The sequence below is a fragment of the Mobula birostris genome, chromosome 10 (assembly GCF_030028105.1).
Source record: "Mobula birostris isolate sMobBir1 chromosome 10, sMobBir1.hap1, whole genome shotgun sequence".
NCBI classification, from domain to species: domain Eukaryota; kingdom Metazoa; phylum Chordata; class Chondrichthyes; order Myliobatiformes; family Myliobatidae; genus Mobula; species Mobula birostris.
In genome coordinates, this window is record NC_092379.1 from 19485688 (window position 1) to 19509265 (window position 23578).

At 44.6% G+C, this 23578-nt stretch overlaps 1 gene segment (V, D, J or C); it reads right to left on the minus strand.

Moving 5' to 3' along the window:
* Nucleotides 1–2917: 2917 nt before the first annotated feature.
* The window catches only part of LOC140203881 (immunoglobulin heavy constant gamma 2-like), an 83564-nt gene continuing 62903 nt past the window's right edge, over nt 2918–23578 (minus strand). Inside the window, 1 exon segment of the C gene segment in view lies at nt 2918–2939. Within this exon segment, the coding sequence occupies nt 2928–2939 (12 nt within the window).

Below are 23578 nucleotides of genomic sequence, written 5' to 3' on the forward strand. Positions count from 1 at the left end.
ACAGGTTGCAGAGCAAGAAGTGAAGTTCTTTGCCACGATATGGACATTTGTCCACTTGCCTGGCCTTAGAGATGGCAGAGACTCCTTCCTTTCCCCTTCTCTCCCTCTTACTCTGTGATCTCTCCCTCCTTGCCCTTCCTTGCTTAGCTCTCTCTCTACCTGTCCTTTCTCTCCTTCCAGCTTCCCTGTGCTCATTTTGGACTGTTAGAATTACAATTTGCTGTTTCATTTCTCCCCCCGCCCCACCCCAAAGTTCATGGAGTCAGAAGCTGGCTCTGACAAGCTGCCTGCACTTTGTGCAAACAGACTGTCGGAGCCATTAGCTGAGAGAGAGAGAGAGAGAGAGAGAGAGAGAGAGTAGCAGAGACACAAACAGGAAGCAGAAGGCAAAGCTGTTACTGTGAGCAATGGAGGATGTAAAATATACTGGAGGACTGGCAGCATGTGCTCATGGAGGGAAAGGAGAGGCCAGGCCTGTGTCAGGAATCGACACTTCTGGAAGGGAGCAGACTTCAGTGGCAAGGTAAGGTCCTCAGTTGTTGCACATCCTGGATTTGCAGATGGCTGAAATGTCAATGAAATTAATTCACTATTTTACTGTTTATTATTTAACATAGTTATGTTGTGATATTGTATTGAGTTGTTTCCATGGAAATTCCATTGATAATTGTTTCTAATTGTATAAAACTGCATGTGATAGAATTCCCCCAGATATGGCATTGGGAATGACTCTGTCAATAATTGTGTTGGTCAGTGCTGCTTACACATGCACTCCAGGTTATGGGCACAGGCGATCGCCTCCAATACGTGATTTTGGGTGCAGTCTTTAAAATCTGATCTGTATATATTTTCCCATATGACTGAACGTGGTGCATTCCCTGAGGTGTGGAGTTGGGAATCTGATTCTTGGATTCTTCCAAATAACGGATTTTAATTTTTTTTTCACACATGGGAATCACAACCTTTCCGAAGATCAATCACAATTGATTCAATTCAATTTACCACTATTTCTGGTCCTGTGAAGGGGTATTTTTCCCATTGTCTGGTCTTTCATAGTTTTCCCCAAAGTCTATTTCTAGGGTATATTCCTTCAATATCTGGTCCTGTGTTCCTTGGACTTACTCTGCTCAAATCAGCTGCTGGTGTCCGTTGTATTCTATTCTATTCTTGGTTTGCATTAATCTAGTACCTGTTTATGTTTTCTACTGGTGTGTTTTACCACAGTATCTGGTGTATTTTCCTGCATTGGAATATTTTCTCAAAATGATCTCTTGCTGACATCACCTTAAAACATTTACATGGTCGATATCCAGTTCTGTGTCACCTGTACTTGTACCAACACCTCCACACTCTCTGATGGGGGATGCTGCAGGATGCATAAAGTTTCCTTCAGCTAAACACTGGGAAGACCAAAAGGTTTGGTCCCCACAGTGATTTCTGTTCCAGGGCATTGATGCTGTTAAGTGCCTTTTCAGTGACCTGAGAACAAAAATTGAGAGTGAATTTGCTCACTTTACACCGCACACTGTCGGAGCAGTGCTGCCAGGATAATCAAGGACACGACCCACCCAGCCAACACACTTTTCGTCCCTCTTCCCTCCGGGAGAAGGCTCAGGAGCTTGAAGACTCGTACGGCCAGATTTGGGAACAACTGTGATAAGACTGCTGAACGGATCCTGACCCAGATCTGGCCGTACCCTCCAAATATCCGGACCTGCCTCTCGTTTTTTTTGCACGACCTTACTTTCCATTTTTCTATTTTCTATTTATGATTTATAATTTAAATTTTTAATATTTACTAATTTTTAATATTTTTAATATTTAAAATCCAGGGAGTGGTAAGTGCAGAATCAAATATCGCTGTGATGATTGTATGTTCTAGTACCAATTGTTTGGCGACGATAAAGTATAAAGTATAAGTAGTACAGAGGGACAGAGGTGCTGCCTTTCAGCTGAGACATTGAAGGGAGATTGTGTGTGCAATGGAGAAGCTCCTGTACCCACAGCTTTATGGGACGTGGAGTGTGGAGATTAGGATAATGTGTTGAAATTTGGGATTGGGACACTCATTGTGAAACATTCCATCAATATCTGGCTCTGGGATGCTCTGAGAAACTCTTCCAATGAGCCTCTGTGTTTTCCTGAATATCTTTCTCGGGGTGCAGCACCCCAGTATTCCCACTGTGGGAAATCCATTATGAACATGAGCAGTACGTGTTGGACTATACTCTTATAAAACAGGCTGGAAATCTCTCCGATATTTGTCCCGGGATGCATTACCCACTTGTTGTACTTGGAGGCAGGTGAAGTCACTGCAGTGATGAAGGAACTAAGGTGGGCTGAATGGCTTCCCTCAGTTTTATCAAATCCAGTCACTTAATTTTCTCATTTTCTTTGTTTTCAATTAATACAATTTCAAATCATGACATAAACTCCAATGGAAAATGGAAAGAAAAGCTATAGGCAATGTTTTCCACAACTTTTAATTTATAAAATTTGGCAGAGCAAGATACGAAATGCACCCTCCACCACACTCCCCATCCCCATGTCACCTTCAAGCTCCATAACAATCATACCCACTTCCTCACCTCCCTCTTCTCCTTCACTGACCACACCCCCATTCCCCTGTTCCCCATTCCCAAGCCTTAACCCTGCCTTCCTCTCCCCTCCTGTATACCCCCTCCAGTGTCACATATCCTGCCATTTTCCCAATGTATCATCCATTGCTGTCCCTCCGCCCACTGAACCGGCTCTGTGCCCCCATTTCCCATCTGTCATCCCCGGTACATTTAGAGGTTTATTTTCTGAAATGAGCAGTTGCAGTGCAGTAGCCTCGGATTACCGAGTGAATGAGATGGAGACTCCATTTCCAAACATCGCAGCCACACGGGGATCTCTTGACTGAATGTGGGGCGTGCGTCTGCTGGTCACTGCTGAACCTGAAATATAGACAGGAGAGTATGATATTGTGTGTGACAAGGTGCAGCACAGACATTAACCTGTGAGGACAGGTGAACTAAATAACAGACGGTCTGTCCTCATTCAAGGAGATGGAGCCCCATGAAGAGGTGTCTGTCAGTATTCTCCGAGGTCACTCCAAAACAAAAATCTGAGTATCAGTTCAGAACTTTAGGGTGATCCATAGTTTGGCTAATGTTTTAGGTCCTGAGTAAGACCATAAAATAAGATATAGGGGCAGAATTAGGCCATTTGGCCCATTAAGTCTGTTCCAGTATTTCATCGTGGCTGATCCAATTTCCCTCTCAGCCCCAATCATGTGCCTTTTCCCAGTATCCCTTCATGCCCTGACTAATCAAGAATCTTCCATCCTCTTCCTTAAATGTACCCAATGACTTGGGCACTACAGTTGCCTGTGGCAACAAAGTACACAGATTCTCCACTCTCTGGCTGAAGAAATCCCTGCTCATCTCTGTTCTAAATGGACGACCCTCTATTCTGAGGCTGTGTGCTCTGGTCTTAGACTCCCCCACCAGAGGAAACATAGGAAACATCCTCTCCATATCCATTCTATCGATGCCTTTTATCATTTGGTAGGTTTCAATGAGATCCCTACCTCATTCTTCTGAATTACAGTGAATACAGGCCCACAGCCACTAAACACTTCTCATATGATAAGCCTTTCAATCCCGGAAACATTTTTGTGAGCCTCCTTTGAAACTTCTTCAATATCAGCACATCCTTTCTCAGACAAGGTGCCCAGAACTGCTCACCATACTCCAAATGAGGCCTCACCAGTGCCTTGTAAATCCCCAACATTACCCAACATTTTATATTTTTGTGTCAGTCTTCATGGTGGAGTACACATCAAACATCCCAAAGAGAGATGTTATGGTGCAATAGGAGGTATAGACCTCAACACAATAGCTATCACTAATGAGGTAGTGCTGAGTAAACTTGTGGGCCTGAAGATCCCTGATGGAATGCATCCCAGGGTACTGAAAAATATGGCAGAAGTTATAGTAGAGGCTTTGGTGATGACTTACCAAAATTATGTGGACTCTGAGCAGGTCCCCACGGATTGGAAGATGGCAAATGTCATGCTACACTTCAAAAAAAGATGTAGGCAAAAGACAGCTAACTATAGGCCAGTTAGTTTAACATCTGTAGCTGGGAAAATGCTTAAAGCTATCATTAAAGAAGAAATAGTGAGGTTTCTTGAAAGAAGTGGATCCATCAGGCAGACACAGCATGGATTCAGCAAAGGCAGGTCCTGTTTGACAAATTTAATGGAGCTTTTTGAGGATATAACGAGTGCAGTGGATGGGGGGAACAGATGAAATTTATTTACTTGGATTTTCAGAAGTGCCACAAAACAGACTTATCCATAAGATAAGGATGCACAGAGTTGGGGGTGATGTATCAGCATGGATAGAGGATTGTTTAACTAATAGAAAGCAGAAAGTTGGGATACGTGGGTGTTACTCTGGTTGGCAGTCAGTGGTGAGCGGTGTGCCGCATGGGTCGGTGTTGGGCCTGCAACTGTTCACGATATACATTAACGATCTGGAAGAGGGGAGTGAATGTAGTGTATCTAATTTTGCTGATGATACTAAATTGACTGGAAAAACAAATTGTGCAGAAGATACGGAGAGTCTGCAGAGAGATATAGATAGATTCAGTGAGTGGGCAAAGGTCCAGCAGATGGAATTCAATGTTGGTAAATATGAGCTCATTCACTGTGCAGAGGGACTTGGGAGTGCTTGTGTGTGAATCACAAAAGATTAGTTTGCAGGTGCAGCAGGCTATCACAAAGGCAAATGGAATGTTGGCCTACATTGCTTGAGGGATTAAATTTGAGAGCAGAGAGGTTATGCTGCAACTGTACAGGGTACTGGTGAGACTGCACCTGGAGTTTAGTTATGGTCTCCTTACTTGAAGGAGGATATGCTGACTTTGAAGGTGGTGCAGTGAAGGTTCACCAGGTTGATTCCAGAGATAAGGGGGTTAGACTATGTGGAGAGATTGAATCGCCAGAGACTGTACTCATTGGAATTCAGAAGACTGAGAGGAGATCTTATATAAATTTATAACATTATGAGAGGGATAGATAAGATAGAGGCAGGAAAGTTGTTTCTGCTGGTAGGTGAGACTAGAACAAGGGGATATGGCCTCAAGATTCGGGGAAGTAGATATAAGATGGAGATGAGGAGGAACTGCTTTTCCCAGAGAGTGGTGAATCTGTGGAATTCTCTGCCTGATGAAGCAATGGAGGCTACCTCAGTAAATATATTTAAGACAAGGTTGGATCAATTTTTTGATTGAATTTTTTGAGGATGTGTCTAAACGTATTAATGAAGGTAGAGCAGTGGATGTCGTGTATATGGATTTCAGCAAGGGGTTTGGTAAGTTACCCCATGCAAGGCTTATTGAGAAAGTAAGGAGGAATGGGATCCAAGGGGACATTGCTCTGTGGATCCAGAACTGGCTTGCCAACAGAAGGCAAAGTATGGTTGTAGACGGGTCATATTTTGCATGGAGGTTGGTGACCAGTGGTATGCCTCAGGGATCTGTTCTGGGACCCCTACTCTTCATGATTTTTATAAATGACCTGGAAGAGGAAGTGGAGGGATGGGTTAGTAAATTTGCTGATGATACAAAAGTTGGGGGTGTTATGGATAGTTTGGAGGGCTGTCGGAGGTTACAGTGGGACATAGGTAGGATGCAAAACTGGGCTGAGAAGTGGCAGATGGAGTTCAACCCAGGTAAGTGTGAAGTGGTTCATTTTGATAGGTCAAATATAATGGCAGAATATAGTATTAATGGTAAGACTCTCAGCAGTGTGGAGGATCAGAGAGATTTTGGGGTCCGAGTCCATAGGACACTCAAAGCTGCTACACAGTTTAACTCTGTGGTTAAGAAGGCATATGGTGCATTGGCCTTCATCAATCATGGGATTGAATTTAGGAGTTGAGAGCTAATGTTGCAGCTATATGGGACCCTGGTCAGACCCCACTTGGAGCACTGTGCTCAGTTCTGGTTGCCTCACTACAGGAAGGATATGGAAACCATAGAAAGGGTGCAGAGGAGATTTACAAGGATGTTGCCTGGATTGGGGAGCATGCCTTATGAGAATAGGTTGAGTGAACTCGGCCTTTCTTCCTTGGAGCAACAGAGGACGAGAGGTGTCCTGTTAGAGGTGTATAAGATGATGAGAGGCATTGATCATGTGGATAGTCAGAGGCTTTTTCCCCAGGCTGAAATGGCTAGCACAAGAGGGCACAGTTTTAAGGTGCTTGGAAGTAGGTACAGAGGAAATGTCAGGGGTAAGTTTTTTATGCAGAGAGTTGTGAGTACGTGGAATGGGCTGCCTGTGACAGTGGTGGAGGCAGATACAATAGGGTCTTTTAAGAGACTCCTGCATAGGTACCTGGAGCTTAGAAAAATAGAGGGCTATGAGTAACCCTTGGTAATTTCTAAGGTAAGGACATGACCAGCACAGCTTTGTGGACTGAAGGGACTGTATTGTGCTGTAGGTTTTCTATGTTTCTATTTTTGCATAGATGGGATATTAAGGGTTTTAGGGAAAAGGCAGGTAGGTGGAGATGAGTCCATGTCCAGATCAACCATGATCTTATTGAATGGCGGAGCAGGCTTGACGGGCCTGATGGCCAACTCCTGCTCCTACTTCTTATGTTCTTATGTCCTCTCGAGATGAAGGCAAACTTCGCATTTGCCTTCCTTACCACCACTTCAACCTGCAAATGTACCTTAATGGAATCCTGCAGAAGCACTCCCAAGTTCCTTTGCATCTCAGATTTTTGAATTTTCTTTCCATTTAGAAAATAGTCTACACTTTTATTTCTCCTACCAAAGTGCATTACCATACAATTCTCAACACTTAGTTCTATCTGCCACTTCTTTGCCTATTCTCCAAATCTGTCTGTAGCCTCTCTGACTCCAACTCTACCAGCCCCTCCACCAATTTTTGTATCATCCACAAAGTTGGGCATAAAAGCCATCACTTCCTTTATCCAAATCATTGACATCTTACGGGAAAAGAAACAATTGCAACACAGACCTTACTGGAACACCACTATTCACCGGCAGCCAACCAATGAAAACTCCCTTTGTTCCTTCTCTTTGCCTCCTGCCAATCAGCCAATGGTCTATCCATGCTTGGAGCTTTTGCTGTAATAACCATGGGCTCTTAGGTAACACACAACAATACTGGAGAAGCTCAGCGGGCCAGGCAACATCTATGGAAAAGAGTAAATAGTAAACTTTTTGGGCTGAGACCCATCATCAGACTGATGAAGTGTCTTGGCCCCAAATATTGTTTGTTTACTCTTTTTCATAGATGCTGCCTGGCATCATCCTGCCTTTAGAATACTTCCTCTTTGGGATGTATCTGTCTTGTGCCTTCTATATTGTTCCCAAAAACTCCAGTCATTGCTGCTCTGCTGTCAGCCCTCTGAATGTCCCCTTTTCTCAAGAATCTTCTCCATAGTAATAGTATCTTCACACATTTCATGACCTCTGACACCTGGAGCTTGTACCAAACTGCTGGTGTCTTCCTCAGTGAAGACTGATGGAAAATATTCATTCAGTTCATCCGCCATTTCCTTGTCCCCCATTTCTACCTTCCCAGCATCGTTTTCCGGTGGTCCGATATCTACTCTCTCCTCTCTTTTACACTTCATGTTTCAGAAACACTTCTGATGTCCTCTTGGCAAGCTTACTTTTGTATTCCATCTTAATCTTCTTACTAACTTTTTTAGTTACCCTCTGTTGGTTTTTAAAAGCTTCCCAATCCCAATTTCAGGCTGAATTTGATCATATTGTGATCACTTACTCCGAAGGATTATTTTACCTTAAGCTCTCTAAGTAATTCCAGTTCATTGTACAACACCCAATCTAGAATAGCCAATCTGCCTGCAAGCCTATTGGACCTCCTCAGGTTCATGCGTAACTTGTCCCTTTTGTACAGGTTATACCTTCTCCAGAAGAGATCCAATGATCCATATATCTCAGCCTCTGCCCCCTGCACCAGTTCCTCAGCCAGGCATTCACCATCCAAATCATCTGATTCTGACCTTCATTGCCATGTGGCAAAGTCGGAAATCTAGAGATTACTACCCTGGAGGTCCTATTTCTCAGTTTCTACCTTGAATCCTAAAATCATTTCACCTTGTCATTGGTGCCAATATGTACCAAGACTGTGATGATAGTGATGATAGTCATGGATGAGGGCTGGATCTGAGATATATCTTTCAGGCACATAGCACCTTGCCTAGGTCCGAATCCTTCCCAGCCCATGAGATATTGCCGAGCACCCTGAACAGTATGCGAGTCCAAATATCTTTTACCATGAAGACCTGTTCCCCCTTCAATAAACCTGGGTGGCGGCAGGGCTGATGATGCTGGGGATAAGGGGTTGATGCAGACAGGTTTTAATTTACAGATGTTAGGGTGGGATTGACCTTTAGGGTCTTGGGGAGCTGCAAGGTATAAGGCACTGGATTTAGTTTCCTCAGGACTTCGATGGGTCCAGCAAACTTTCTAGATTTCACCCAGGGACGCAAATCATGAGTGGACAGCCAAACCTGTTGCCCAGGCTGTAAAGTGGGACCCCGTCTCCTTCTTCAGTTTACCTTGGTCTCCGCCCTCTGAGTAGAGGCCAGAAAAAATTTTCTTGCCCTAATCCATTTCTGCTTGCAGCATTGGCTGAAATCTTCGGCCAAAGGGACCTCAACCCTGTCCTCCTGTTCTGGAAAGAGAGGCGGAGGATAACGAAACTGGCACTCAAACTATGTGCCAAATGCTGTAAGGTGTTGTGGAACTCTGCCCACATCAAATAATCACACCACTCATCAGGTCTTTCTGAGACCAGGAATCTTAGGATACGTTCTAAATCTTGACTGGTCCACTCTGTCTAACCTTTGGCCCAGAGGAAAGGCTTGCTGTTGCCCCTATCAGTTTAAAGAATGCCCAGCAGAAAAGTGGGGTGTATTGTGGACCACAATCCTTGACAATGTCCACCAGGAATCTGTGGATCCTGAAGACCAGGACCAGGACAATTTGGGCCTTCTCAGCTGCAGATGGTAGCTTTTCCAAGGCAATGGACTTGCAGGCTTTTGAAAACCAATCGGCAATTACCATGATGACCAACTTCCCCTCAGATGGCAGGAGGCTCGCGACAAGGTCCAGGGGGATGTGTGCCCAAGACCTTTCTGGAAAAGGTAGAGGGTGGAGGAGCTCTTGAGGTTGGGTATGCGCCTTCTGGTTCTGGGCACAAACCTCAATTGCTTACTGTACTGCCAAACCTCTTTCATCATTCTGGGCCACCAATACCTCCTCTTGATAAACATGAGAGTCCTGCCAATCCCCGGCAGTGTGGTCATTCTTGACGAATGTCCCTACTGGATTACCTGGGACCAGAAGGAACTTGGGACAAACAGCTGACCCGGAGGGCCATTCTTAGAAATCCCCCCTTGTGCTTGGGCCTTGTGAACAAAAGCACTGATTCCCCGACATATTTCCACGACCACCCTTGCTTGGGGCAAAACGGTGTTCGGCTGCTCCTCTTGTTCCAACTCATCAAACTCATGGGACAGGGCATCTGGCTTCGGGTTCTTTGACCTCGGTCGATTGGTCGGGATGAATTCAAAGTGGTTAAAGAACAAAGACCACCTGGCCTGCCTGGAATTCAGCCTCTTGGCCTCCTGAATATAAGCCAGGTTCTTGTGGTCAGTCCAAATGATAAAAGGGTTCCTGGCTCTCTCGAAGCAGTGATGCCATTACTCCAAAACTAACTTAACTGGAAGGAGCTCCTGATTTCTGTTGTCATAGTTCCTCTCTGCCGGGGTAGCCGCCTAGGGAAGAATGCACATGGGTGCAGTTTACTGTTCGAAGGTGAGTGTTGAGACAAGATGGCACCCACTCCAATGTCTGAGGCGTTCACCTCCATGATGAAGGGTAAGGCCGGCTTAGGAGAAAACAAGATGGGAGCTGTTGTGAACTGATGTTTGAGCTCAACAAAAGCAGCCTCTGCATCAGTAGTCAGACGAAAGTGTCCATGGAATTCTTCATTAGTGACATCAGTGGAGCTGCCACTGAGCTGAAGTTTGCAAACCCCAGGAATCGTTGGACTTGATTGATGCTAGGTGATGGTGGCCAGTCTCTGCCTGGGTCTTGATAGAGTCCATCTTGAGATTGCCATTGGAGGTGACAAACCCCAAAAATGAAACAGTCGTCACGTGGAACTCAGACTTCTCCAACCTGACACAAAGTTCATGCTCTAGAAGACTCTTGAAAATGTCCTTGACATAAACAACGCTCTCCTCCATGGCTCTGAGAAGATTTAGATATCATCCAAGTCGACAAAGGCCTACTTATGGAGAGTATCTTGGAGCCTGCCATTTATAATGGCCTGGAAAATGGCTGGAGCATTCACAAGGCTGAAGGGCAGAACCAGATACTCGTCATGCCCCATCAGTGTATTGAATGCAGCCTGTCACTCATTGCCTTCCTCTACATGGAGCAGATCGTATGCATCTGTTGGTCTAGTTTTGTGAACATGCTCGCTCCTTGGAGCATCTTAAAGGCCATATTCATGAATGGTAGGGGGTAGTGATTTTTGGCTATCATGTGGTTTAATCAATGCATAGTTGCAGGCTCCCATCCTTCTTTTGTAAGAAGAAGAAACCTGCCCAGGCAGATAAGGTAGAGGGCTGAATGAAGCCCGTGGCAACAGCCTCCATAACATAGTCTTCCATTACACTTCTCTCTGGGCCTGACAGCACATACAATTGACCCTGCGTGGGACAAGTACTGTGCAGCAGGTCTATCGCACAGTCGTAGGGTCAGTGCAGGGGAAAACTGGAGGCCTTTCTCTGCCAAAGACCAGGTCCTTGTAGAATGAAAGGATCTCGACCTTTTTGGGTGTTACTATCTCCTCCCGACCTTCCTGCAAGAACAACTCCTCAGGCTTCTTAGGTAGCAGGGTAATTCAACCGACCTCAGAGTTCGCTCCCTCGGTTCACAAAGCTCCTTCATGGAAATGAGCCAAATCAGAGTCCAAATCCCCGCCTGAATCCTCAGGCGACGTCAGTGAGGCATTACAGAGGGTTCTTTCCCTCGTGGAAATAGGTTTCATGGTTCAGTGTAAAGCCGTCTTTTCCCTTCCTTGAGACCTAGTGGTGGCTGGATTCCTTAAGATTGTCTGTGAGCTCCACTGACTGTTTGGGATCTCTTTGGTCCTCTCCTGAACTAGAGATTCCCTCTCTCTAGTTCCTGTGTGATCCCGACTAGAGAGTGTCAGGACTCACTCAGTCCTATTGGCTGGAACCGGCTTGTCCATCCTTGAGGGCAGGACTAGGTGTCCAGAAGGTCTGAGGCTGCCCCATTACTGGTCGTTGGTCACAGGAGAGTCTGGGACTTGGAACACCATGCCACAAACAAACTATCTTACAATGACTGGACCAAGCAATGATTCTCTCTCCCTCCAGTTCATGGATGGGTTATTCTGGGACAGCCAAGATAACCGAGAATCAGGGGTATGAGTGGAGAGTCCATAATGTCTTCCACAAGAAGGGCCAGAGTTACTTCTACTTCCTGAGGAGAGTGAGATCCTTTGGAGGATGCAGGCCTTTCCTTCACATGTTCTACCAGTCTGTTGTTGCCAGCACAGTCTTCTGTGGGGTGGTGTTCTGGGGCAATGACATCAACACGGGTGATGATAACAGGCTAAATAAACTGATTGGGAAGGCTGGCTCTGTTATAGGAGTCAAACTGGATATACTGGAGTTTGTGGTCGAACGAAGGACCATACAGAGAATCCTGGCAATTCTGGACAATGTTTCTCACCCTCTGCATGCCACCTTGGCTGAACAGAGGAGCACTTTTAGTGATAGACTGAGACAAGTGTGCTGCTGTAAACAGAGCTACATGTGGTCATTCTTACCCTTCACCGTTGGGCTCTATAAAGAGTCAGCCTATTGCCAGGGAAGTGATGACCCCCTCCTGTTAGACTGTTGGAGGTAACTCATTTTTTATTCTTTCTATTTCTAGTATTTATATCTGTGCACTTGTAATGCTAATGTGACACTGTAATTTCCTTTGGGATCAATAAAGTATCTATGTATTTATCCTCATCTGCAAATCCACAGTCTGTTGCTGGATACATCTAGAACCTAGAGGGCAACCGTCCAAGATGGTTGCGGACATGGGTTGACTCAACTCTTGGAATAGTATGTCGAAACAATGGGCTGTTGTTAAATCCAGAAAATTACCTGCTGCCCCATAGAACACAAAAGCCCTCACCTGCCTTAAGTTGTTACCCTGGAAAACTCTGCCTTCAGCACGAACCCAGAATCAATGGGAAGGGAGCAGTGACTGCTGCCATCACAGTCCTCCCGATACTGGACGGTCTTAGCCTGGAACATTGGGCCCGCTGGTGACATATTTCCCTGCAGTTAAACCAGCGATCTTGATTCCAATGCTGGATCTCTCATCGACAGAGAGAAGCACAGTCGACCTGTGTGAGTTCAACTGGATCTTGAGCAGGCGACTGGCTGATTATGGTCCGAGGTTGGGAGTGGAACTGCGGTGTGTCGGGACCAGCTCTCTTCACTTTCCTGAAGTGGTCCCACTTTCGCTCTCCAAGACGATTATCGAGATGGGTGGACTGGTCAATCAGACCCTCTGAGTTCTTTGCTGGCTCTCCTAAGGCAAGCGAATCCTTCAATTTATTTTGGAATCCATGGTGTTATAGCATGGCCAAAACCTTCCAGTTCCAACGACTGTCCTGAGCCAAAGTCCAAAATTCAGTTGTATAGTCAGCCGCAGACTATACCACCTGTTGAATCTTCATCGGGCGGTCCGAGGCTTGCTGGCTCTGGTGAAGTAATTAAGCACCTTCCTCATGGCTGCCATGAATTACTTTGAATCCGAGCAGATTTCTGACCAATGTTCCCAGTGCGCAGTAGCCCAGGCCGGGGTCTTCCAGTCAGGAGAGAGATAATGAAGGCCACTTCTCCGTGCTCTGAAGGGAACGGGGATGGCTGTAGTTTAAATACTCATGAGTATTGTGTGAGGAAGCCGTGGCAAGAACCTGGGTACTATCGAATCTCTCCGAGGTTGGAAGAACCGACTGGCTCTCCTGAGTAACCTTGGCTTCCTACTTGTGAAAGTTGATGAACGGCTACCTGGAGGTTATGAATCTCCAGGACTTGTCTGGAAATCCTTTCAGTGTGGCTGACCAGAGTGGACGAAAGATTCTGATATCCCACTGGGTACATGTTGGCTTAATCGTACTGTGATGAGAGTCCTTGATGAGGACGGTTTGGACCCAGTTGCTGTGGTATGTGTAGCAAGGTTCAAGACACGGTATCAAACTAGATCTGAGCACGAAACAAACACTAGATGATATCACGAGTCAGTTTACGATTGAGCACTGAAGCTCCAACCCGTTGTTCCTTACAAACAAGAGAAAATCTGCAGATGCTGGAAATCCAAGCAACAGGCACAAAATTCTGGAGGAACTCAGCAGACCCCTCATCGTGATGAAGGGTCCTGACCTGAAACATTGACTATACTCCTTTCCATAGATGCTGCTTGGCCTGCTGAGTTCCTCCAGAATTTTGTGTGTGTTGCTTGATGATATCACAAATAGGCTTACGATTGAACACCAAACATCTGTTCAGCTGCTCATTATATCGTCAATCCTTGTCACCAAAACCAGGATTACCAATTAGTGGGACTATCCTGAACCTGAGCCAGCTATCCATTCTCCAGAGTGTTAGCACATTTAAATCCCAGAAGCTGGTGAGCTTGGGAGTGTCTCATAACAAAAACTTCTGGCTACGCACACTCACCCTTGAGAATGCCATGTTCATAATCTGAGACATCCCTGATCCTGGCAGCAAGGATGCAACATACCATCTGTGTGTCTCTATCGCACCCGTAGAAACTCATCTCTGTTCCTCTGACCAAGGAATCTCCTATCATAACTGCAGCCCTTTTCACCTCTCTGCTCTTCTGAGCCACATCACCAGACTCAATGCCAGAGGCCTGGTCACTTTGGCTCTCCCCCAGTAGGTCGTCCCCCTCAATACTATCTAAAGGTATACTTACTATTGAGGGGAACAGCCACAGGTGTTCTCTGCACTGGCTGTACATTTCCCCTCCTTCTCCTGACAGTCACCCAGTTACATGTCTCCTGCAATTTTCAGGTAATTACCTCCGTGTAGCTCCTGTCTGTCACCTCCTCATTCTCCTGTATGAGTCGAATGTCATTGAGCTGCAGCTCCAGTTCCTTAATACATTCTCTCAGTTGCTGCAACTTGGTGCACTTGGTGCAGGTGTGTTCACCTGGGAGACTGGAGTCTCCCAGACTTCCCACATCCCACACAGGCTGCAAAACCCTGTCCTTGGAGCCATTCTTACTAAACTACCATGCCCTAATCGATGAGGAATGAAAAAATGAGAATGGAAAGAGAGAAACTGTATGATCTTATGGAAGCTGGAGCAGGGACGAAATGGAGGAAATTCATGAGATATAATCTCCCACACACACAGCCTTGCTGATTAATCCTAACCTACCCCATTTTTTTGAAATTTCTCTTAATCCTCAGAACTCCTCCATTAAAACCATAAGGTATAGCCGTCGAATTATGCCATTTTAGCCCATCGAGTCTGCTTCACCTTTTCATCTTGGTTAATCCATTTTCCCTCCCAGCCCCAATCTCCTGCCTTCTCCCCATATCCCTTCAGGCCCTGACTAACCAAGATTCTATCAACCTTTGCCTTGAATATACCAAAAGACTTCGCCTCCGCAGCCACCTGTGGCAGTGAATTCCACACATTCACCACTCTCTGCTGATAGAAATTCGTCCTCATCTCCATTCTAAAAGGGTACCCTTCTATTCAGAGGCTGTATCCTCTGGTCTTAGTCTCTGCCACCATAGGAAACATCCTCTCCACATCCACTCCATCGAGTCTTTTCAACAATCGTCCTGTTTCAATGAGGTCACCTCTCATTCTTCTCAATTCCACTGGCCACAGGACTGAAGCCATCCATGGTCAACGACAAGCCTTTCAATCCCGGAATAATTTTCATGAATCTTCTTTGACCCTCTCCAATATCACCACGACTGTTCTTAGATAGGGGGCCTAAAATTGCTGACAATACCCCAAATTGGCCTCACCAGTGCTTTCTGAAGTCTCAACATTACATCTTTGCTTTTATAAGACCATAAGACATGGGAGCAGAATTAGGCCATTTGGTCCATTGAGTCTCCTCCGCCATTCAATCATGGCTGATCATTTTTTCCCTCCTGCCCAACACTAGTTCCCAGCCTTCTCCCTGTAACCTTCGATGCCATGGACAAGCAAAAACCTATCAATCTCTCTCTTAAATAGACCCAACAACCTGGCTTCCACAGGTGCATGTGGCAACAAATTCCACAAATTCACCACCCTTTGGTGAAAGAAATTTCTCTGCATCACTGTTTAGAAAGGGCGCCCCTCTATCCTGAGGCTGTGCCCTCTTGTCCTGGACTCTCCCACCATGGGAAACATCCTTTCCACATCTACTCTGTCTAGGCCTTTCAACATTCAAAAGGTTTTAATGAGATTCCCCCTCATCCTTCTGAACTCCAGTGACTACAGACCCAGAGCCATCAAATGTTCCTCGTATGATAACCCTTTCATTCCTGGAATCATCCTTGTGAACCTCCTCTGGACCCTCTCCAATGCCAGCACATCTTTTCTAAGATGAGGGGCCCAAAACTGTTCACACTACTCAAGGTGAGGCCTCACCAGTGCCTTATAAAGCCTCAGCATCACACACTGGCTCTTGTATCCGAGACATCTTGAAATGAATGCTAACATGGCATTTGCCTTCCTCACCATCATCTCAACCTGCATGTTAACCATCAGGGTGTTCTGCACAAAGACTCCCAAGTCCCTCTGCATCTAGTTTCCTGGATTTTCTCCCCATTGTGAAAATATTCCACACATTTATTTCTACTACCGAAGTGCATGACCATGCATTTCCAACATTGTATTTCATTTGCCACTTCCTTGCCCATTCTCCTAATCTGTCCAAGTCCAGCATCCCACCTGTTTCCTCAACACTACCTGCCCCTCCACCAAGCTTCATATCATTTGTAAACTTGGCAACAAATCCATCTATTCTATCATCTAAATCATTTATATACAGCATAAAAAGGAGTGTTCCCAACACGGACCCCTGCGGAACACCACTAGTCACTGGCAGCTAACCAGAAAAGGATCCGTTTCTTCCCACTCGCTGCCTCCCTATCTATCAGCCAATGCTCTAACCATGTTTGTAACTCTCCTGAAATACTATGGGCTCTTAACTTGGTAAGCAGCTTCATATGCGGCACCTTATCAAACTCCTTCTGAACGTCCAAATATACAACATTCATTGCATCATCCCCTTTATCTCTCCTACTCATAATCTGCTCAAAGAATTCCAACAGGTTTGTTGAGCAGGATCTTCCTGGAATGAAACCATGCTGACTTTGTACTATTTTGTCTGTGTCGCCAAGTACTCCATCACCTCATCCTTAACAATTGACTCTAACATCTTCCCAACCACTGAGGGATATAATTTCCTTTCTGTTGCCTTCCTGCTTTCTTAAAGAGTGGAGTGACATTTGCAGTTTTCCAGTCCTCTTGCACCATGCCAGAGTCCAATGATTTCTGAAAGATTATTTCTAATGCCACCACAATCTCTAACGCTACCTCTTTCAGAACCTTAGGATGCAGTTCATCTGGTCTGGGTGACTTATGTAGCTTCAGGTCTTTCAGCTTTTCGAGCACCTTCTCTCTTGTAATTGTAACTGCACCCAGTTCTCTTCCTTAACACACTACAACATCAGGCATACTGCTAGTGTCCTCTACAGTGAAGACTGATGCAAAGTATCTAGTTCATCAGCAATCTCCTTGTCCCCCATTTATACTTATCCTGCCTCATTTTCTTGTGATCCTAAATAGTCATAGTCATACTTTATTGATCCCGAGGGAAATTGGTTTTCGTTACAGTTGCACCATAAATAATTAAATAGTAATAAAATAAAATAAAAATAAAATCCACTCTCATTTCTCTTTTATTTTTAAAATACTTGAAAAAACTTTTCCTATCCACTTTGATATTATTTGCTAGCTTGCTTTCATATTTCATCTTTTCCTTCTCATGATTTTTAGTTGCTCTCTGTAGGTTTTTAAAAATTTCCCAATCCTCTATCTTCCCACTAGTTTTTGATTTGTTGTATGCCCTTTCTTTTGCTTTTACAATGGCTTTGACTTCCCTTGTCAGTCACTGTTGTACTATTTTACCATTTGATTATTTATTCAGTTTTGGAATAGATGTGTCCTGCACCTTCCTCATTTTTCCCAGAAAGTCACTCCATTGCCACTCTGCCTGCAGCTCCTTCCAATTTACTTTGGCCAACTCCTCTATCATACCACTGTAATTTTCTTTACTCCACTGAAATACTGCTACATCAGACTTTACTTTATCCCTATCAAATTTCAAGTTGAACTCAATCATATTGTGATCACTGGTTCCTAAGGGTTCTTTTACCTTAAGCTCTCTAATCGCCTCTGGTTCATTACATAACACCCAATCCAGTATAGCTGATCCCCCAGTAGGCTCAGCTGCTCTAAAAATCTATCTCTTAGGCATTCGACAAACTCACTCTCTTGAGATCTATTACCAACCTGATTTTCCCAATCGACCTGCATGTTAAAATCCCTCAGACAATCACAACATTACCCTTTTGACTCGCCTTTTCTAGTTCCTGTTGTAACCTGTAGTCCACCTCTCAGCCACTGTTGGGAGGCCTGTATATAACTGCCATCAACGTCCTTTTACCCTTGCAGTTTCTTAACTCAACCCACAAGGATTCAACATCTTCCGATCTTATGTCACATCTTTACATTGATTTGATGTCATTCTTTACCAGTAGAACCACACCACCCCCTCTGCCTACTTTCCTATCCCTCCGATATAACGTGTAACCTTGGAAATTCAACTCCCAACTACAACCAACCTTCAGCCACGACTCAGTGATGGCCACAACATCATACCTAGCCATCTGTAATATTACGACAAGATCATCTACATTGTTTCTTATACTACGTGCATTTTGAGTACCGTATTTACTATCCTTTCTGATTCTGCATCCCTAAAGATTTGATACTCAGCCTGTTTGGTGCAACTACATCCCATCACCTTCCTGCCTTTCCTAACAGTCTGACTGCACGCAATCTTCACTTTTTTACCATCTGTCCTATCCTGAATCCCTTCACTCTGGTCCCCACCCTCCCTAACAGCTGTAACAAACCTGCCTGCGAGAATATGAGTCACCCTCGGGCTCAGGTGCAAGCCGTCACTTTTGAGCAGGTCATACCTACGCCAGAAGAGATCCCAGTGGTCCAAGAACCTGAAGCCCTGCCGCCTGCTGGCTGTGGATTACAGCAGGAATGGAGGCAGGCTAACCACTATTGACATCAATGGATCTGGGATTGAGAGGGTAAACAGCTTTAAGTTCCTCAGCACCCACATCACCGAGGACCTCACGTGGTCTGTACAGACCAGCTCTGTGGTGAAAAAGGCATTGCAGGGCCTCTTTCACCTCAGACGATTGAGGAAGTTTGGTATGGGCCCCCAAATCCTCAGAACCTTCTACAGGGGCACAATTGAGAGCATCCTGACTGGCTGCATCACTGCCTGGTATGGGAACTGTACCTTCGTTAATCGCAGGAATCTGCAGACAGCTCAGCGCATCTGCAGTTGTGAACTTCCCATGATTCAGGACATTTACAAAGCCAGGTGTGTGAAAAGGGCCTGTAGGAGCATTGGGACCTGAGTCATCCCAACCAGAATCAATTCCAGCTGCTACCATCCAGGAAACTGTACCGCAGCATAAAAGCCAGGACCAACAGGCTCTGGGACAGCTTCTTCCACCAGGCCATCAGACTGATTAACTCATGCTGATCTGAGTGTATTTCTATGTTTCATTGACTGTTCTATTTATTATAAATTATTATAAATTACTGTGATTGAACATTTCACATTTAGACAGAGATGTAACACAAAGATTTTTATTCCTCATGTATGTGAAGGATATAAGAAATAAAGTCAATTCAGTTCAATTATCAGCCACGCATTTATCTGCCAGATCATCCTGTTTCTACCCTCACTGACGTGTGGCACAGGCAGCAATCCAGAAAATACTACCTGGGAGGTCCTGCTTCTCAGCTTTCTACCTAGCTCTCTAAATTCTCTTTTCAGAATCAGAATCAGAATCAGGTTTATTATCACCAGCATGTGACATGAAATTTCTTAATTTAGCAGCAGCAGTTCAATGCAATACATAATCTAGCCAAGAAATAATAATATTTATTGTATTTTATTATTATTATAATAAGTATTATAATAATCTAAGTATTATATATTCTTTATACTTTATTGTTGCCGAACAATTGGTACTAGAACGTACAATCATCACAGTGATATTTGATTCTGTGCTTCACATTCCCTGGATTACAAATATTAAATATTAAAAATGTTAAAAATAGTTAAATTAGTAAATATTACAAATTTAAATTATAAATCATAAATAGAAAATAGAAAAATGGGAAGTAAGGTAGTGCAAAAAAACCGAGAAGCAGGTCCGGATATTTGGAGGGTTCAGCCCAGATCCGGGTCAGGATCCGTTCAGCAGTCTTATCACAGTTGGAAAGAATCCTTATACCGTTTATCGACCATTTCCTTGTCCCCAATTGTCCCCAAACCTCTTCAGCATTGTTTTCCAGTGGTCTGATATCCACCCTCACCTCTCCTCTACACTTTATGTATCTGAAGAAACTCTGGTAGTTTTTAAAATCTTCCCAATCTAACTTCCCACCAATATTTGCCCTATTGTATTAACTTCCTTCCAAAGACATTGGTTTACCAGTCTATAGTTCCCTGCGTTTTAACTTTATTTGCAGCCCTTCTTAAATAGAGGTGCAAAATTATGCATACATATCCTGTCTGTCCCAGAAAATGTCTGAAAGGTCCGGAGAACTGAATTCCTGCTCCCTGTGCAAGGTCACAGGAATGTACAATATGTCCACTCCCTACAATACCATCTATTTTAGTGTCACTTGTTATCTAATACTCGGGAATATGGGATCGATTCCCATCAATGAGAGGACTCCTTCATCCAGGTATCAGCAGTCATTGGACAAAGACCCAGGATAAAATTCAAGGGAACAATTCTCGGTCCATCTCCAGGGAAATGCCCCCTTATTCAGTGTTGTGTGAAAATATAATTGGATACGGTTTTGGAGACACACACATTCACATAGTGGGGGAGATTCCCAGTGCCAAAAAGCACAGTGAGGAACATGGCTTGGATTTGTACATTGGTCTAGTACACTGGTCTTGGAGGGTCTCTCTCCTTTTACTCTGTGATCTCTCCCTGCATGCCCTTCCTTGCTTCTTTCTCTCTACCTGACCTTTCTCTCTCTCCTTCCACCTTCTGTAAGCTCATTTCAGACTTTTCAAACCCCCAAATTGCTGCCTCATTTCTCTCTCCCACCCCATTGTGCATGGAGTCAGTAGCTGGCTCTGACAAGCTGCCTGCACTTTGTACAAACAGACTGTCAGAGCCATTAGCTGAGAGAGAGAGAGAAGCAGAGGCACAAACAGGAAGCAGAAAACAAAGCTGTTACTGTGAGCAGTGAAGAGTGTAAAATATACTGGAGGACTGGCAGCACGTACTCACAGAGGGAAAGAAGGAGAGGCAGGCCAGGGTTGGGAGCCGACATTCCCAGAGGGGAGCAGAGGCCAGTGGTAAGGTAAGGTCTTCAGTTGTTGCACATCCGGCTTTGCAGATGGCTGAAACATGAGAGTGCGTCTGGTTGCTGAGCAACAGATATGGTACCATGCGAGTGAGAGTTACTGAGAATATAATCAAGAAGCTGAGTGTGTGATGTAGATATACAAGTTCAGATCACATCACAGCAGCTGGGATGTTTAAAGTCAGTTCATTAAACATGTCACTGTGGCTTTGAGAAATGGATTAGTGTCCAAACTCATGACTGACGTGTTTCAGGGAAGGGAATCTGCTGACTTTACCTGGTCTGGCCTGTATATGTCTCCAAGCCCTCAGTAATGTAACTGACCTTTAACTGCACTGTGAAATCACCCAGTAATCCACCCAGTTCGAAAGCAGTTGGGATGGGAAAGAAATGTTGTTCTGCTCACATCCCATGAATGAATAACCAGAAGTCAACCACGGTTATGTTGTATCATGACGGATCATCACAGTATTGTTTTCAGATCGATCCAAAGGATTGGGATTGATTTTTAATTGAATTGCAATGAAATTAATTTAGTGTAATAATATTTCATGACTTTTTTTACTTTTTTTTATTTTATGTAGTTATATTACAATATTGTATTTAATTGTCTCCATGGAATTCCATTGACAAGTAGTTTCTGTTTGTATAAAACTGCATGTGATAGAATTCCCTCAGATATGGCTTTGGGAATGACTCTGTCAATAATTGTATTGATCTCTCCTGCTGACACATGCACTCCAGGTTATGGGCATGGGGACTTCATTCTATTCTATTCTTGGTTTGCATTAATCTAGCACTTGTTTAATGTTTTCTCTCCTTGTGTGTTTTACTCCAGTATCTGTTATATTTTCCTGCATTGGCATTTTTTTTCTCAAAATGCTCTCTCTTACTGACATCACATTAGAACATGTACATGGTTGATGTCCAGTTCTGAGTCACCTGTACTAGTACCAACACCTCCACACTCTCTGATGGGGGATGCTGCAGGATGCACGAAGTTTCCTCAGATGAACACTGCGAAGACCAAAAGCTTTTGTTCCCACAGTGAGTTCTGTTCCAGGTCACTGATGCTGTTGTCCCTTTTCACTGACCTGAGATCAAAAATACAGGCTGACTTGGCTGTTCACTGTAGTACAGAGGGACAGAGGTGCTGCCTTTCTGCTGAGACATTGAAGGGAGAACATAAGAAAATTAGCTGAATGTGTGGGGCTACACTCATATATTAGAGGCTGGAAATCTCTCCGATATTTGTCCTGGGATGCATTACCCACTTGTTGTACTTGGAGGCAGGTGGGCTGAATGGCTACCCTCAGTTTTATCAACTCCAGTCACTCAATTTTCTCCTTTTCTTTGTTTTAATTCACATAATTTCAAATTGTGACATAAACTCCAGGGGAAGATTGAAAGAAAAGCTACAGGCAATGATTTCCACAGCACCTGATTTACAAAATATGACGGAGCAAGATCCCGAGTCCACCACACTCCCCCTCCCCATTTCACCTTCTTGCTCTGTAACAATAATCCCCCTTCTCACTTCCCTCTTCTCTTTCATTGACCACTAGCCCATCCCCTGGTCCCCATTCCTAGGCCTTAACCCTGCCTTCCTCTCCCCTCTTGTATACCCCCTCCAGGGTCACATATCCTGCCATTTTCCCAATGTATCATCCACTGCTGTCCCTCCACCCACCTAACCGGCTCTGTGCCCCCATTTCCCATCTGGCATCCCCGGTGCATTTAGAGGTTTTTTTCCTGAAATGAGCAGTTGCAGTGCAGTAGCCTCGGATTGCCGAGTGAGTGAGATGGAGACTCCATTTCCAAACATCGCAGGCACACGGGGATCCCTTGATTGAATGTGCTGCAATATGTAGATCAGCCAACTGGAGGAGAGGCTGTACTTGATCTGGAATTTGGAAATGAACCTGGTCATGTGTCAGATCTCTTGGTGGGAGGGTATTTTGGAGGTAGTGATCACAACTCTATCTCCTTTACCATAGCGCTGGAGAGGGATAGGAGCAGACAATTTGGGGAAAGATTTAACTGGGGTAGGGGAAAATATGATGCTATCAGGTAGGAACTTGGAGCATAAACTGGGAGCAGACGTTCTCAGGGAAATTCATGGCAGAAATTTGACAAATGATCAGAGAAAATTTTCATGGTGCTCTGCATTGGTATGCTCCATTGAGGCAGGGAAAGGATGGTAGCGTAAAAGAACCAAAGGATGTGGAAAACCTAGTTAAGAAGGAAAGCTCAAAAACTCGTTTATAATAGAGTTCTAGAGAATTGCAAAGTTTCCAGGAAGGAGTTTAAGAATGAAATTAGGAGAGCTGGTAATAGATATTTCAACCCTGGGAAACAGATACTCTCCATCCACTCTGTCTATGCCTCCCATAATCTTGTAAACCTCCATCAGATCTCCTCTCAGCCACCAACGTTCCAGGGAATACAACCCATTTGAACAACCTCTCGTGATAGCACATGCCCTCTAAACCAGGCAGCATCCTGGTAAACCTCTTTTGCACCCTCTGCAAAGCCTCAACATCCTTCCTATAGTGGGGCAACCAGAACCGTACGCAATGCTCCAGATGTGACCTGACGTTGAGTTTCCAGGCAGCATCCTCACTTTTGAATGCAATGCCATGTCTAATAAAAGCAAGCATTCCATAAACCTTGTTAGCCACATTATTGACCTCTGTAGCCAGTTTCAAGGAGTCTGAACTTGGATCCCAAGATCTCT